This window comes from Bombus vosnesenskii, unplaced genomic scaffold (genome assembly GCF_011952255.1).
Source record: "Bombus vosnesenskii isolate JDL3184/JDL3185 unplaced genomic scaffold, Bvos_JDL3184-5_v1.1 scf7180000013264, whole genome shotgun sequence".
Classification (NCBI taxonomy): Eukaryota; Metazoa; Arthropoda; class Insecta; order Hymenoptera; family Apidae; genus Bombus; species Bombus vosnesenskii.
Window position 1 is genome coordinate 9338084 of NW_022882924.1, and position 16846 is coordinate 9354929.

General features: G+C 29.1%; 1 protein-coding gene across 7 annotated transcripts in view; it reads right to left on the minus strand.

The window, feature by feature from the left end:
* The window catches only part of LOC117240536 (segmentation protein cap'n'collar), a 111816-nt gene extending 95294 nt beyond the window's left edge, over positions 1 to 16522 (minus strand). The window contains exons 1-2 of one of the 7 annotated variants that reach the window (XM_033506569.1): positions 5201 to 5357; positions 4638 to 4665 (exon numbers count right to left, since the gene is read on the minus strand). In XM_033506569.1, coding sequence (XP_033362460.1) covers positions 4638 to 4665; positions 5201 to 5208 — 36 coding nt within the window. In that variant the 5' untranslated portion in view covers positions 5209 to 5357. Of the gene's footprint in view, positions 1 to 962; positions 1362 to 4637; positions 4666 to 5200; positions 5388 to 13336; positions 14678 to 16110 lie in introns of those variants that run through there. The other 6 variants (XM_033506562.1, XM_033506557.1, XM_033506565.1 and 3 more) reach the window with 6 other exon arrangements.
* Between the last annotated feature and the right edge of the window lie 324 nt (positions 16523 to 16846).

The window sequence follows — 16846 nt, forward strand, 5'->3', positions numbered from 1 at the left end:
TTTCGAAGAAATTAATTTATTCAGAGATAAAGGAAATAAAAAAATCTTGAAAAGGCAATATGTTAAAACATGTATATTTGTAAATTATTTGTTTTACTTATTCATTTGCGACACTATAAAGAAACACAATTTTATATATATACAGTACCTTAATAAACCCATAAATGAAGGTTATAGCAAGTAAGAGAATTAAGTAAATATTAAATTATTACAATTAAAAACAATAAATTTAAGTTGAAAATTGATTCAAGAGGATGAAACAGAGGAACAGAATTTTTATTGTATTCCATCAAATAAATGATTTTAAGTTTAACTCTATGTGGAATAAAGATGCTTTCGGCAATCGCCGCTAGAGGGTTTCCATAACATTCTGCAATATATCACTTTTCCAATATCTGACTTTTGCTCTTCAGTACTTTTGGAGTACATTGCTTTCCTGATATTGAACGGGTCTAATATACATTAAACTACAGATATTTAAGTAGTCTTAGCGATAAATCTATCGAAGACCGAAGCTAATTGTCCTTCCTAATATTTCTCCATCAACGTCCGAAAGTAAGGTTATGATATGGCATGTAGTACCTAAGTACCTTCGTTTAATAATTATGGTAAGAATGATATTTTTATATTTCTGTATCCTACGCAACTGATAAAAGGACTTTGAATCGTACCGATTAAATTTTCTTTTTATATTGATTTTCTTAAATGTATAAACTTAGAGATATTAAAGAAAGAAACATACTTGACAACTTTCGAAAATCGAAACGGAACGAATCGAAAGACCAAATGGTTTGCTTGAAACAATAAATTTATTTTACAAACTTACTTAAAAAAAAAATGACGTAAATGCGGTAGTAAAAATTTAATAAAAAGTATAGAAGCAGATGGAGAAGTCTAAGCAATTCTAGATTTAGACTCTTTCTTTTTTTTCTTTTTTTAGATTTATATTTTCTTCAACTTACCACCATAGACATTTTGATCGAGTTAAATATTCCGTACAGTTAAAAAAAAGTAAAGCTTACTTAAAAGATATCACTGTGAAAACTCTGATAAAAACTTCGTTTTCGGTCTACACACCGCACTTATGTTTCACTGGATGCAGAACGTCACCGCTATTTTAGGTTGTGTTTCGTCGAAACTCACAGTTTTCACTCGAATACTTCACGAAATCGATTTACTGAGAAATCAACGAGCAATGCTAGTAGCGTTGCCCGAAAGACACTCCGAAAACAACATCGAATACTTATTGAAAACGTTTGAATTCTTGATAGTATCGATCAAATAGTGACATCGACGACGATACTACTCAGGAGAATGACTTTAATGACGACGTCGACCAGAATGAAGACAACGATTACGACAGATTGGTCTGTGCATGTGAGGAGATAACGACCAGTACCGGATAGGCATTGGAGTGCTCCTACCCATACCACGAACTGGTTGAATTTCGCCGCGAGCGAAAATCATGCTGTTTCTGGTCTTAAGTCGACTGTCGATTATTGTTTCCGGACTTTGATACAGGAGAAAGTTTTATATTATGGGATTACTAATATTAACCCATAACTAACACTGGCATTGTTTCACGAGCACATTCTAACGCTGTGATAAGATAATGATTGGCCAAAAGAATCGTTAATTGCTCAGCTCTGTTAGCCTAAAGAATCTTTATAAAATCTGTATTTATTATTAGTCGATTTTTATCTGTATGGAACATGTAAAGATACAAGAATGCATGTAATGTGTAAAAATATGTACACAAAGTGTTCAAAGTACAGCACTTATTACAACATTTACGCTCAGAAAGCGAAATCAACGTCTACCTAGCTTTTTAAGCATCTCAAAAAAAAAAAAAAAAAAAAAAAAGAGAAAAAAACGGAAAAGAAAAAAAAGGAATGAGCCTGTATAGAAATCCGAAGTGCGATTGCGAATTTGTAAACTTGTGCTATACCAGAAGATAAAATCGGATATAAAGTTTGTAATGCGTAATTGATTACGAAATTTGCAACATTTGCATGTTTATACACGAAATTTCTATGATTATACATAAAATTTATAAAACTATTTGTTTACGGTGGAAGTTTTGCAAATTTATAACTATTTGAAACTAACATCCAACTGTATGATATTTCATATCGCACGAAGAAGCAAGCGTTTGTACACTACTGTATACTACTGTGCGAATGGCGTCGGTTACGTCACGCACTAGCGTTATGTCGGTAATTATCATCACAAATCACAAGTGAGCAGTGGCTGGGGAAATAACCACAGAGTGAGAGAAAATTGGCGGTAGACTTTCAGAACAGTATGTGTAGTTATGATTAATAGGATGATTAACCAACATATCAAGTTATTGTGCATGTTTAAGTTTCCAACACGCGGTCAGGTGTCTTAGGTTCAAGGTTCCCCGATGACTTCTAAAGTGATATTGTATCGAAGTCTGTGATCCAAAAATGAAAATTATAATTTTCGGAGAAGGCATACATTTTCTGGTATAATTACACGTGTTTGTCGCTCTTTAAAAAAGATGACTAAGTACGCAGCATATAAGATTATGTAACTTACTGTATTAAGATCTTTTTACTTTCAGAAAATTCTTGTGACAATTATTTAGGAATTAAATTCTTCTAAAAAGTACAACTACCTTCGTATATAGGATAAAATAACGTTTAATTAAAAAATAGTTACGATAATGCAATTTTGCGTAATTTTTGTGGAATTCAATTGTATTTAAATTTCTTTGAGTTTTTCCTGAATTTATAAAAGACATTATTTAAGAAAATACGTTGCACTAACCTTTGCGTAAAGTAACACATGCACATCTATTAATAATAATTAATAACAATTATTATTCTTTTTTAGTTTAAACAAATTTGTTGTATAATCAGTGTTGTAATTATGTACGCTTATTATGTATCTAAGATGGGTACTATCTAATTATACAGTATGTCATTTTCGGCTAAAGATAATATTAAACGTACTATGTATCGTGTGTTCTAAGAATAATATTAAGATATCTTAAATTGCATTGATTTAGATGTATGAAATTCTATTATTAGGGGGGGGGGGGGAGTACAATGAAATATTACTATTTAAGTAACACTTGAAATATAGTGTATAAAGCAATGTGACATTGTTCTTAAATATATAAATATCTGAGACATATGCAATATTTTAATACATCAGAGTAGGTAAAGTAATTTGCTGTACCATCCGTACGTTTCATTGTTTTCGAATATAATACACGCTATAAATTATTACAATAACAGATGCTAATTTAGAAGCAATTTAAATAAATGTTATTGATATCCTTAAAAGAAAAGTATGAATTTTATATTAGCTAAAAATACATATATATTTTTTATTTCTGTATGCGTATTTTTATACATGCTTACATTGCATAGCATAAAAATAAAATATGTATTACATTTTTTCTCAATCAGAAATAGTTCACTCTTTTATTTTATATCACAATATTAACAAAATTTTTTATAAGAAAACGAGGCTAAAATATATGACAGTGGCAAACAAATGAATAAGTTAAGTGTAATATGTATAAGTTAAGTATATTTAATTAACAAAATGTAAAATAATAACACTAAAAATTGTAATCGATAAATAAGTTTTTACAGTAAATCTAAACGAATCATTTTGATTTAACAAAATGATTTAACCGATAAATGGTAATAAAGATACCACTTGTATCAACTGATCGATTACTTCGATCTATCGATAAAGAAAAAATACTGTTGACAAAACAGAATAATAGAGATACAATGCTTATAAATTATATTGTCAAATATAAATTTATATCAATATAATAATTAAAAATATATATATAACTGTAGGTAGAGTAATTATAATCTTCTATAGGCACTTTTCAGAACTTTTTACTTTCTATAATTTGTTTGAATGTATAATTGGTAAAAGAGAAAAGCATAGAATCTAGATACTACGAGTTTGACGCCAAATATGCGTGGGTACAATTTGCGAAGGTTACAAGAACATTGCACTCGAAAGAACGGACGTTGTAAAGCACAGAATGTAGTTATTTTTGCAAAGGCTGTTGTGACTGGTTTCGATCTTGTTAACCTTGGCTGAAATCTTTTTAAAACACTTTTCCCAAACAATCTGAAGAATTGCAAATAATCACAATTTCTTGTATTTTTAGTTAGCACTCGTGCATTTTTTCCTATCATTAATTTTTAAACTCTGAATCGTAATACGTAACTAAAACTGCTAAATGTTTGTACATTAAAATTAAGATGACACGAATGTACCATGACTATTTTGCAATGTTACTTATTTCGTTTTTCTGATTCATAAGAGTGTACTATTGCTTGCTATATATCTAATATATGTTTTCATGTTAAAATAATAAATATTAATCGGAGATTTAACGATGAAAATAACAAATGAGGCGATACTCTTTAACCTCATATGCTATACATGAGATTTATACCTCGTATTTATACGCGATAGAGATTTCATCGTAGTAATCCGACATTCGATATATGAAAAACTTACCATAAATGTTGGTACAATAAATCAACAGAACTTTTTCTTAACAAATTCTAAAAGACTTAGTTTTATCACATAGAAGAGTAGGATATTGAAAATGTTTAAATAATGTTCATTACCAAATGAAGTTGGATTAATAGTACATACCTGAAACAAAAACAAAACAATACAAATTTTTTTTACTAAGTAGGTACTCTAAATATAAGAATAAAATTCTATGTGCTAATGTTATATGTACATTGTTAATATGTTATTTATTAGTTTAATTTATTATTTTAGTTTCCCACTACAAAAAAAGTATATATATATAATGTATATTGTATAAAATAGTTTTATCTATTATAAATTAATTATATATTTTATTCGTTAAAATTTATGAAATAATATTAAAATTTCATAATATTATTCTAATCATTGTCGCAATTATTTATACTTCGTATATGATGAATTATTCACTGATTTTTATTTACTATACATATAGATATTAAATAATATAACAATTACGAGTGTAATCTTCGAGATAAGCATTTCAAACAAATTATTGTGTAAAATTGAAATAATTATTTCAAACAAATTATTGTGTAAAATATGATTTTATTTTTTTCATATGGAAAGCATTATAACACAACATTTTTCACAAGAGAATATTTAATATAACGATTAAGCAAAGTCTGAAACCTACATCATCATGTACAAAGACAGAGATCATTCGCGGCTGCTTTTTCTTCCTTCGCGCCATCTTACGTGCCAATTAACCGGAAGTAACTCCAATTTAGTAAATTTACGTAGAAAGACACACATACACAACAGCTAACCTAAATCTTATCTCGGGGACAACACCAGTCGCACTAGAAGATATCCAACTGGGATTCCAACTGGTGAATACGTGCGAGAAAAGGTGTATACCTTTGTTCTTCAACCATATCGGGTCAGCGGGGTTATCATTTGCATATCTTTACTATGCTGATTTATGAAAATTTATGGATTACTATTTCTGTGACGCGAACGAAAAATCTTTACGCCTGATAAAGTATTTTAAAATCTTCTTTACAAGTCAATAAACACTCTTTCTATAGAGGAAATATAGTGAATAAAATCTGTAACCGAACTTTATATAATGATAAATGGGCAAGGTCAATTACGTATAATATATATATTTTAATAAATACTTCTTATATTGCATTTACGATTCCGATGCGTATCACAGCAATCTAGTGGAAACGAAATGACGTTCTACAGATAATCTACATATCATGAATCAGCTTAGTTTTCCTTCTACGAGTAAAATATAAATGATACGAGTATTGCAATTAAATGTATAAAGTATTTTTCAGCAACTATTAGTAATTTTATGGTAAATGTTTATCAATATATTAGGGAAATAAAATCAAGAATTATAAGCGTACAATTCTGTTCTTCGCAAGTGCAAATAAGAATTTCATATATTTCATTCATTATATCTTTCCTTTTGATAACTAAATACATACATAAAACATAGTCTCTTTGAACTTGTTACATTTTTTAAAAGTATGTTTTATTATATATATATACAGGGTGGTTGGTAACTGATGGTACAAGCGGAAAGGGGGTGATTCTACGCGAAAAAAGAAGTCGAAAATATAGAATAAAAAATTTTTTTTTTAATTTTTCCATCGAGACAACGATCTACAATAAGATCCGTTATAACGTACCGCACGCGTACCGAGCGAAAGTTCAAAGTCGATTTTCTCGAAAACAAAACCTCAAACGAAAATTTTTTATTCTATATTTTCGACTTCTTTTTTCACGTAGAATCACCCCCTTTCCGTTTGTACCACCAGTTACCAACCACCCTGTATATACATATATACTATTCAAGAAGAGGTAAAAATCAAAAAGCTTTCTATTAACGTGTATGTCGTGCTACCCAAATCGGCAGCATGTTTTTAATAAGAATTTAATTCATAAGTATAAGAATTAAATTCCGTGGGATTTGTAACAAATCGGATTTCTGACCAGTGATGCGTGAAATCAAAGGGAATAAATTTATTTGACCACGTGATAATCTTGATGAGATATAGGAAGATAATGATTAGGATCTCAATTAATACATATTTTCAGTTCGTATTATGTATTGAAACTATTACTTTTCGACAGCCATTTTAAAGCCAATCGCATCTCTTTAATGTTAAAAAATACCTTAAGATTGAGTAGACTATGAAAGAGTCGTTATTTGTATTTTTCCTTTAAACTGAACTAGTTTCAAGACAACATTAAGAGAGATTACATTAAAAAGGGACAATTTTCCACTTGCGAACATATGTATAAGATAATTCTCTCCGAGTTATCAACTATCATATTAAGGCATATCAGACAATCTCTACTTCAAATATAACGCAATATTGCGAAAGCGATTGTCGTAAACAGATATTAAAATGCCAAAAAACGTACGTAGCTGAATTTAAGTTTATCTTGTCGAAGGCAAAAATAAACATCATTCAGGACGACTGTTAAAAAGAAAGATATAAATATAAATTTGGACAAGGCGTCAGTAAACATTTCTTCTGCTTGAACAACTATACAACTAAACGGTTAATACTTCTAGAAATTAAAATACATAATAAAAATCGAAAATTTTGAGAGAGAAACAGAAATTAGATGCGAGACAACTACGAAGGAGATTTACGAGAATGCTTAATATCCTAATCCTATCGAACTTCGAGGACAAATATGAGAATGTATGCGCTGTTAAGGAAATATTATTACAGAAAGAAGTGAAGGAAAAGATTCATCGTTGAAACCAGGACACACGCATTGCTGCTTAAACAATTAGGTATTATATAGCTAGCTACGTTTCACTGCCATTAAATAGTAAAGAAGATAAGCTGCTAGACATTCATTGCGAGGTCTATCATACAAAATTGAAGGCAGACTACGCTATGTTTCCGAATATAAATACGTACAAAAATAAGCTAAACGAAAGTATTTGGAAACTTCTTATTATTTGAATACTTAATAACAATTCAATATATCATAATGTATTGAATACTTAAGCATTCATTATGGATAAAAGGTGAAAAATATTTCAAACAAAGATTCCTGATGTTATGCATGATAGAGTCTTAACTGTATTTAGTTAAATATATTTCCTTAATGTTGCTTAAATTTTAGTCCAGAACATGATTGCGAGCGGGAAAAAATGTATAGTTGTATTTTTATGCAAAAGAGGAAGCCGTTATCGTTACTTTTATAAGACATATTACAAACAACGATACGGGTGTGAGTTCTGCATTTAGAAGATAATGAAACGATGTAGCGGAAAATTATGAACTTCTTATACAAATGTCAGAACGTAATTGACAATTTTTTGAGGAAAGAAAAAAAGAAAATCATTAGCGGAAAAAGCGATTCGGCAGAGCGTCAAAGTTTTCTCCAATAGTTAAACGAGCAGCGTTAAGAGAAATTTTGCAAATAAGAGTTTGATTGTAATGAGTGCAACGATTTCAACTAGAATGTGATTCAAGTTTGACAAGAAAGCGACACAGAGAAAACGAACAAATATCTTAAATACTTGAGCAAATCATCCCTTAGAAGATGTTGTATGAAACACTGTTTGATTTTTGCAAAGACGTAATTAAAATTTTCGTTAAATATAAGATAGAAAATAAATTGGACGCAGTGTCTGTATATATTAAATCGAAGAACGTCATCGACAATAAAACCATCATTAATTATAATATATATCTTGTTGCGTTCTTTGAACTATTTTTGATCTCCACAACTGTGTTCTTATGTTTTTAAAGTTCCATTCGGTCTGCAGGTCAATGAGATAAATAAAAGTCAAACAAACTGACGTAAATGACAATTTTATTTAATCTAACTGAATATATATTTGAATCCACGACACGCCTTAGTCGAGAAAATTTGGCCAATTAATTGTACTTCTTTCTATTATGAAACAATAAACCTATTTAGTAGTAGTTTAACAGCAGTTTTATTCTTACGTTCATTTTCACTCGCTGTTTATTTTATCAACTGAACACAAATGGGTTAATTCTGGGAATGAAAACTTGCTACGAATTCGATGACATCAACTCCGCCCCCGATGTTTTCACACTAACAGGGTTTCACCATGATTGTCACGAATATTGAATATTTGTTTTATATATGCATATGTATATATAGCATTAACACCATAATTAATTATACCCAAAAATGAAGGTTATAATTATAATCTTATTTCCAAGAAGAATGTGCGGGGAAAAATGTAATTTAAATATTTTTGCAATAAGTCCTTATAAAATATTTTGCGAGATATTACTCTAGAGGAAACAAGCTTTTTATAGATCGAATACAATCAATTAAAAGATTTTAATAATTTAACTACACGCCGATATTGCTAACCTGTGTACTTCCTTATGCGTAACACGATAACAATAAATGAAAGATAAACATAAAATAATAACAAATGTATGTGACCTAAACGATAAGGCAACACTGTCTATTTATAAACAGGAAACACCTGTAGTTTCTAAATGATTTGAATTTATTGAAATCTAGATTTTAATGGTCAGACCATTAAATTAGAAATTAATCTTGTAAGCAAGAACTATAACGTTTGATTACTACTATTAGTATACAAAGATTTTTTACAGTTTTAAGTAAATTAAAAGATTATTTACATGTATTTATACCTTTTATGTAGGCTGTTGTATTAAAAGGAATATACATAATTAATTTTACCATTCAGAATCTATTCAACCTTAAAATTTATTGAAAAATCTCATTTTTTATTAAAAAACAGAAACTGCAAAGCACTTAAACCTTTAACTATTAGCTAACATAAGTAGCTACATCGTGAATAATAGAATTCATTTTCACTGATGTAAGCGGCAATAAATGTCAACGTGGCGAAGTTACCATGTATATATACCATTCTCGTTTTTAATATAAATATGTGGCAGTTGACAATGAACAGATACTTGAATTTTAACAAACAATATGTAATGACCAGTCGATCGTGCTAAGGTTATACAGATAAGTGATGTAAAGTTAAAATGCGCTTGCGAAACTCATATTTATTAGAGATATTTTACAAATATAGTTGCAACTTATCTGATTTCTCTTTTGCTCCACATATAGTAAAGTAAAGGCGCGCATGTACAACTTGGGATACAGCGCAATAGAGAGAACGCAAGTGGATGCGGCAGAATGCCAATTATAAATACATGACAGAAGAAGAAAGAAATTATGAGTAATGGCAGCATAGTAGATAAAGAGTGCTTTATAAAATCCTTTGTTCAACGAACATTGGACTAATAACAATTGATCCCTTTTATTATCAAATAATATTCATATTTTACTTGAATTTATTAATAATATTCTTATATATATTTATATAATAATTTATTTTATTATAATTTCTTAAATTAAGTAGTTGTTTATTTTAAATCAAATGTTGATTATTGTTATACAATTACAGTATAGTATCTTTTGTATGTTGTATATTACTTTTGTTTTCCGCTTTTAGGAGTAATAATAATTGCGTAGAAGAAGAAATACAATATGCTCATTCTCTTTATAAAATATCATCAACCAATTGCCAGAGAAATTTAGGTAATTGGCACAATGCAATGTTTGTATAAACGAATATTGTTTCTTACTGCGTAAAAAGGCAATACATGTGTGTCCTTTGATAATAGATGATAATTAAATCCGTTAAATAATTCGCTTTGATTCTATCAGATTGTACCAGACGGCTGGTCAATTTATCGGTACAATATGTGTAACGCTATTCTTCAATAAAATAAATATATGTTTTATTAATGTGAATATTATATTTTTAGAAAATATTATGATATTATTTAATATTAGTATATAAATAGAAATATGTCCACAGCAAACAAGTAAAAGAAAAGTTATATTCCAAGAATTAAGTTTTAATAGAATTTTTATTTTGTTATCAATAAATTCTTAATTTTTTCTTTTATTGATAATAAACACTCAATAAATCATAGAATATATTCATACGCTGTTATTTCAAGCAAGAATATCTACTAGATTCCGAAAAAGAAAAAAGCACGTTTCGAAAAACTTTTTCGTCAATTTTCAACGAATCGAGGTCGCATCTGGCATTTTCGCCTCTTTTTTTCACGAAACCGACCAGAAACGCGTTTATATTCGTGTATTTCCACACAATTATTTTTGCAATCGAGGCCGTTGTACGAGAATTCGCAGGAAATTTTGATGATGCAGTGCCACGCGATAAAAAGAGGTCTGCGATCACCGACAAGTCGCATGTGCTTATAACCACAATATTTATAATTCATGATTAAAAACCAAATTTACTGATCAAAGAAAGATAAATTACCGCGATCAAAATATTTAATTACTGTACTAATGAAAGTTTCCGGGAGAACGAAAAGAGTCTTTGTAAAAGAGAAGCGAAGGGCATCGGTATCTAAATCTGTGACATTCTACAAATCTTCAAGTACATTGAGTTAGTGGCCAACTGATAAAATAAATGAGAAGAGTTTCTTATATATGTATATTGGAAAATATTATTTTGATTTTTGCACTGATCAACGTACTCTTTGTATCTGTTATTTATAATTTTAAACGAATTTTAAAAACTGATATCTAAAATTAAAATCTCCACAATTGAGTACTTCCTTTTTCTTACGATAGGATTCCTCTTCGCGTGGAATATATAATTGAAAATTATACATAGTATATGTAAAAGTAACAAAATACGTCTTGGAATTTAATAGCCCTCTTTGTGTATAAAATTTTTACTTGTGTAGAAAATATTTACCGTTTTCCATGTTATGTAACAGTTACAATTGGAATGGAATGAAATAAATTGATAGTTAATTAAATCGTATGATCCAATGACAAAGGTTGTCTGTAGAAGGAAGTATACACAAACAGTATGCAGAACATGAGCGATTTACAATACATATATATGTATATTTATCTAATCAGAGAATACCTAATCGATTTACGGACATATACATAATGTATAGTTCAGAACATTTACATTTAGACAAAATAATAATTAGCTATCTTGCAAGCTGAGTTTTCTTAATTTTCCAATTCATAATTTTAAAATGTTTATCGCGGTATTATTTTTAAATTCATATAAAATTTATTAATTTTAAAAGCATTATTTTTATTGAGATATATGTATTTAATTTTCTTCAAATGCGATTTTCAAAGTATACTTTATAAAAAAAATATTCCTTGAAGATATTCTAAAAGCATGCGATACACGTCTAAATACTGGATTAAAAAATAGAAACGCAATTAATTAACCTAGTTAACTGATATGGGTGACCTGGATATTCAAGGGTATCGCTAAGAAAATGGTATCAGTAAATACTACTTATGTGAAACTGATAGAAAAATTGCTAAAATATAGCTAAAATAACATAAAATAACCTGGTTAACTTGTTTATTTTATTTAATTAGATTTATTAATTAATATTATATGTTTCCTTTTATAAATATCAATAAACTAAATACGGTATATAGTGAAACGACTTTAAATGCCTCAACTTGCTAATATTGCATTTAAATATAAATAAAACGTTTCGTCTTTATTTTACTGACTTCAAATTTAAATTATTACTTTTGAACATGCTTTATATATAATTAGACGGAACAAAGTTATTTAAATTACTTGAAATATTTTGTACCTACATATCGGATAATATAAGGAAATACTCTCGTAATTTGAATAGTACTTCAATGCAAAATGAGAACCTCAATAGTACTCGGTCGGTGATACTAACACATAGGCAATATTCTTTATGTACACAAAATTTCAAATACAAGATAACAAAACAGTGATTGATTTATTCTAAACAAGTTTAAAAATAAAAAAATTTAACTTTTATATTTTCTTGTAAATATAACATTTTCAATAGTATCAATATAGAAAGAAAATAAATATAGAATATAAAGAAAACGTTATAAGGTTAAAAATAAATGAATATTATCGGAATTATGAATATACTGAAGCCTTCGGTCGACATAACTAAAAATATTGCAAAATTTTTGACCGCTGTAGGTCATTGCAAGGACTCAAGGACACGTGATAATGTATTTTTGACAATAGGATCGCTGACACGGCATACTGTTATTAAGTTGCATCTTTTAACTAAATTTTGTTTTTTATTGCGATAATATAAAATATTATCAAGGAGAGATAATTTATAAACAAATGATGAATAATTAATTAAATATTTTCATTACATAAAATAATGTTTAAGTATTTTAAAAATGTTTTATTATTTTTATTTTACTTTTATTTTAAATGCATGGTAATATTAACAAGTTATTATTAAGTTATTATTAACTTGTTAATATTATCGCGCATTTAAAATAAATGTAAAATAAAAATAATAAAATTAAAGTAAACAACTTATGTACACATACTGAACTATAAAATATTTTCTCAGTTACATAAAAAAATGTTTAATTAAAAGAATTGTTAGAAGATTATACACTTTATAATTATAAGATAGGGAGAGAAAACTCTGGTATATATATTTTGTACTATAAATTTATAATTTAAAAGTAATGAATACTGTCATATAAAAACAAATAAATCTTGGATTAAATGCTTTGCTTCAGCATTATAATTACTTTGTTGCATTAGAAAAATAAGTATAATTTATGTATATCAAACATATGTAAAATTATCCAATAATTTTAGTACTCGCATTAGTATCTTCTACATCTGAATTAGTTATAATAGTAATGATAAAAGTAAAGTAACGGTCAAATTAAAGTTAAACCCAAAATTTACATTAACAAGTATAAGAAAAAAAAATACCTCTTGAGTAAGTTCTGCCGTATTAGCCGGTTCGTCAGGACTTTGCGAAGAATTTGATGGGTCAGGTGATGTTATATTCCTAGTTAGGTCTGTAGAAAATGATATACTAGGTCCTGCTATATCAACATCTCTTCCAGATTCCTCAGTATTTAACAGATATGCATGGATGTCATTTAAACCAGAATTTATTCTATTGTATCTTCCTAATGAATTTAAGTCTTCAAATAAATCTCTCTCATAATTTAAAAGCATAGAATCTAGGTTTTTTGGGTGAACAAAGATAGGGCGATGAACTATTGTATGAACATCAGTGTGCCACCTAGACCCATTGTTTAGATCTAACGAACCTACACCTATGGTTTGAATATCCAAACCAAGGTAGGATTCTGGATCTAGTCTTAATAAGGAAAGTAGCAATGCTAATTGAAATAGTTCCTCGTGGTATAATTTCTTTATACACAACATTTTGTGTTTTTGATATTTAAATTACTTCCAATTGACAATTTTATTTATAATCCGAATTAGTTCAGCTTATTGTCACAATGGCTTGGCACGTTTTGAGGCAAGTTATCACAAAGAAACCGTTGTTGAACCGTTGTTTTGTTGATGTCTTAGATCAGTCTGAATATTTAATAATGTTTCCATGACTGTTCACAGATATAATATGCTGACTATGAATAAAATTTTATCCACTACTTTGTAATAGGGAATCCAATATCGTGTCCTTAATTATTATCAATGTTATCAAACACCACTCTTTAAACTTTTGTTTTTTTTTTTCAGTGTAACCAATACAGAATTTAAATTAGATTAGGAAAGATGATTTTCAAAGTTCTTGCTGAAGGAACTTATTCGACAGACTGTCAGAATGAAAATAAAGATTCAGAGCTCTCTTTAAACAAGTATAGGTCAGTTACACGAACACAAAAATAACCTCAAAACACACACTAACCACGTCAAACTTCGGTACACGTCGCGCACGTCCTACGCATGCCTCGAATTTCGTTTGACAATTCAAGGCGATACTTCTTTGAATTAATACTAACACTTCATTTTCACTGACACACCGTTGCAGTTCCAGTAAAAAGTAAGAACTTCGATTTAATTGTAGAAACTGACAGATACACGAACTACCGGGCCTAAAGCTGCCTTAAATTCGTTTCCATTAAATATTCGAGGCCCGCGACAAGCGCCAAGTACCTCCTTACTTAAATCATTTTGGTTTAATGATGTTATAATTCTAACAGTAATAACGTTATACTAATGCAATACAGTGCATTTCACAGAGAAACGAACTAGCACACCTTCCTGGGAGAGATCGTTCGCGATATGTGACTCAGCATTCACTTCGGCAACGTCGTTTCTCAGGGCCGCATCAAGTCTATGCTTCTCCCTATATGTTTCCATAAACGACCAATCCGTTTGTCATTAAACTGTCCTCATTGGATTTAAATTTCTGACGTACACCATTTCTTATTCCAATTTACGGAATATTAATTTCTTTGTTTCAAATGCTAATGGCTATTGGAATACCGTGATACTGTATGATGATGCAATGAAGCTTACAAATTAATATACAAATACACGTGGTATTAACTCATTCGAGGTTATTTACGGCGTAATTTATAAAGTAGATAAACATAAATGTTTCACAAGTTCATTTATACGCGTACATGTTTGTATAGTTTAATTAAATACCGAAATTAAGCAGAAGATGAATGTAACGGTTAGCAGAGATATTTTGATTTTCGAAACGAATTATCGATGCTTTATTAAAGTGCAACATATTATACTTACTTATATAACGATGTTATTATTTCATTGCATTTTCACCAGTTTTTTTATTGCATGGAAGTTTGCACTCATTACGTAACAGTTTCGTTAACATCCATTTGCATATGCACAGATATAATACATTTTTTACTATTGCTTTATTGATATATGATTATTCTGATTTCAGAGTATACACAATAAAACTTTTCGAGATTATATTTACACATATGTATAATTACGAATGCTGTCGTTCTTTTCTGTAGTAATAATTATATTTATAGTTATTCTTTTGTCATTTGAATTTATTCCGTTACTTATTATAAAATCACATTGTTTAAATGGATAATGATATTGACTAATCCTACTTGAATAGCAATAATAATATAAATGTACATATTTTCTACCATTAATATGTTAATAAAAACTATATAATTTGCAAGTTAGATTTATAGTTGAAGTATGGCAAAATGACAACTAAGGTATCTTTTTTCGTAGTTTTCATATAAAACTAAAGTATTTGTCGATAATTCGATAAATCATGTCCGTATAAACTCCTATATAAATAATTTTGTATTGTGGTAAATGCAAATACAATTTGTAAATGTAAAAGAAAGTTCTTTTAGAAACTTATAATTTGTTAATGCATTAGTATTTATTATTTTTAGGTGCGAGAGGAACAGAGAGAGGGTGAAAGAGGGAGGGAGTGAGAGAGAAAGAGAATGTGTATTTACGCGTATGTTTGTGAAAGAAAGAGAGGGAATGGAATTGTATAAAATCAAATTAAAGGAACTTCGCTTACGGTCATGTTGGTACACACTGTGCGTAGTTGCCATATTTAAACTGTTAATACAAGTTCATGAGTGATCAAGCAAGTACGTGGACATGTATGGAAGCATTCACATGTGTGAATAAGTATATGTGTATATGCAAAAATGTATGTATATACAGTCACAGATTACACATATATGTACATCACAAATTTTTATACATTTAGTATTTACCTTGCTGATAAATTCTGCTAACTTCAGAACTATTGCATTGTTGCCGGGTGACAATGGTGTCATACGCGGTAAATCATCTGTTTGAAGCATGTCTCTATTTACTTTTTAATTTTAAAACGTATATTGTTTTAAAAGAAGTCACTTGAACACTGGGAAACACAGGGTGGAGACTCTTTACTGGTAATTACCCGCATGGAAGTAAAATACATTACGTCACTTAATTTCGAAAAGCACTCTGCCACTGTAATAAATCCTTCTTCGAAGATATGTTGCGAACTTTCGTATTTTAAGCCACGTTTCAGTTAAAACTCAATGACAAGTATTTCTGTAACAAAATTTTCCTTCTTGCAATGATGCAGTTATTAGGATCAACGCTAAAGCAACCGTCTGTCGTCTCAGTATGAGATAATTGGAATTTTTCTTGGACTACGTCACTATGAGTTACAACCGCGCTATTTAAACATGGCGCGGACAGCAAACACATCGTTCCATTACGTTGATGTTTCCGTATCCGATGTGCTGATACGCTGGCGCACTTGATTGGCACCAAGATGTAGATTTGAAATATATGTTCAGTAGTTATGCATACCAAATAACGGCTCCACGTGTCCACTAGTTTAATCACTAGAAACTGATTTAATGTCAAATTATTTACTAGTTATTAAGTTTTCATTACTTACCTTGCAACATAGTAATATATTAACAAGCATTACACTTAATGTAATACAGTACCAGA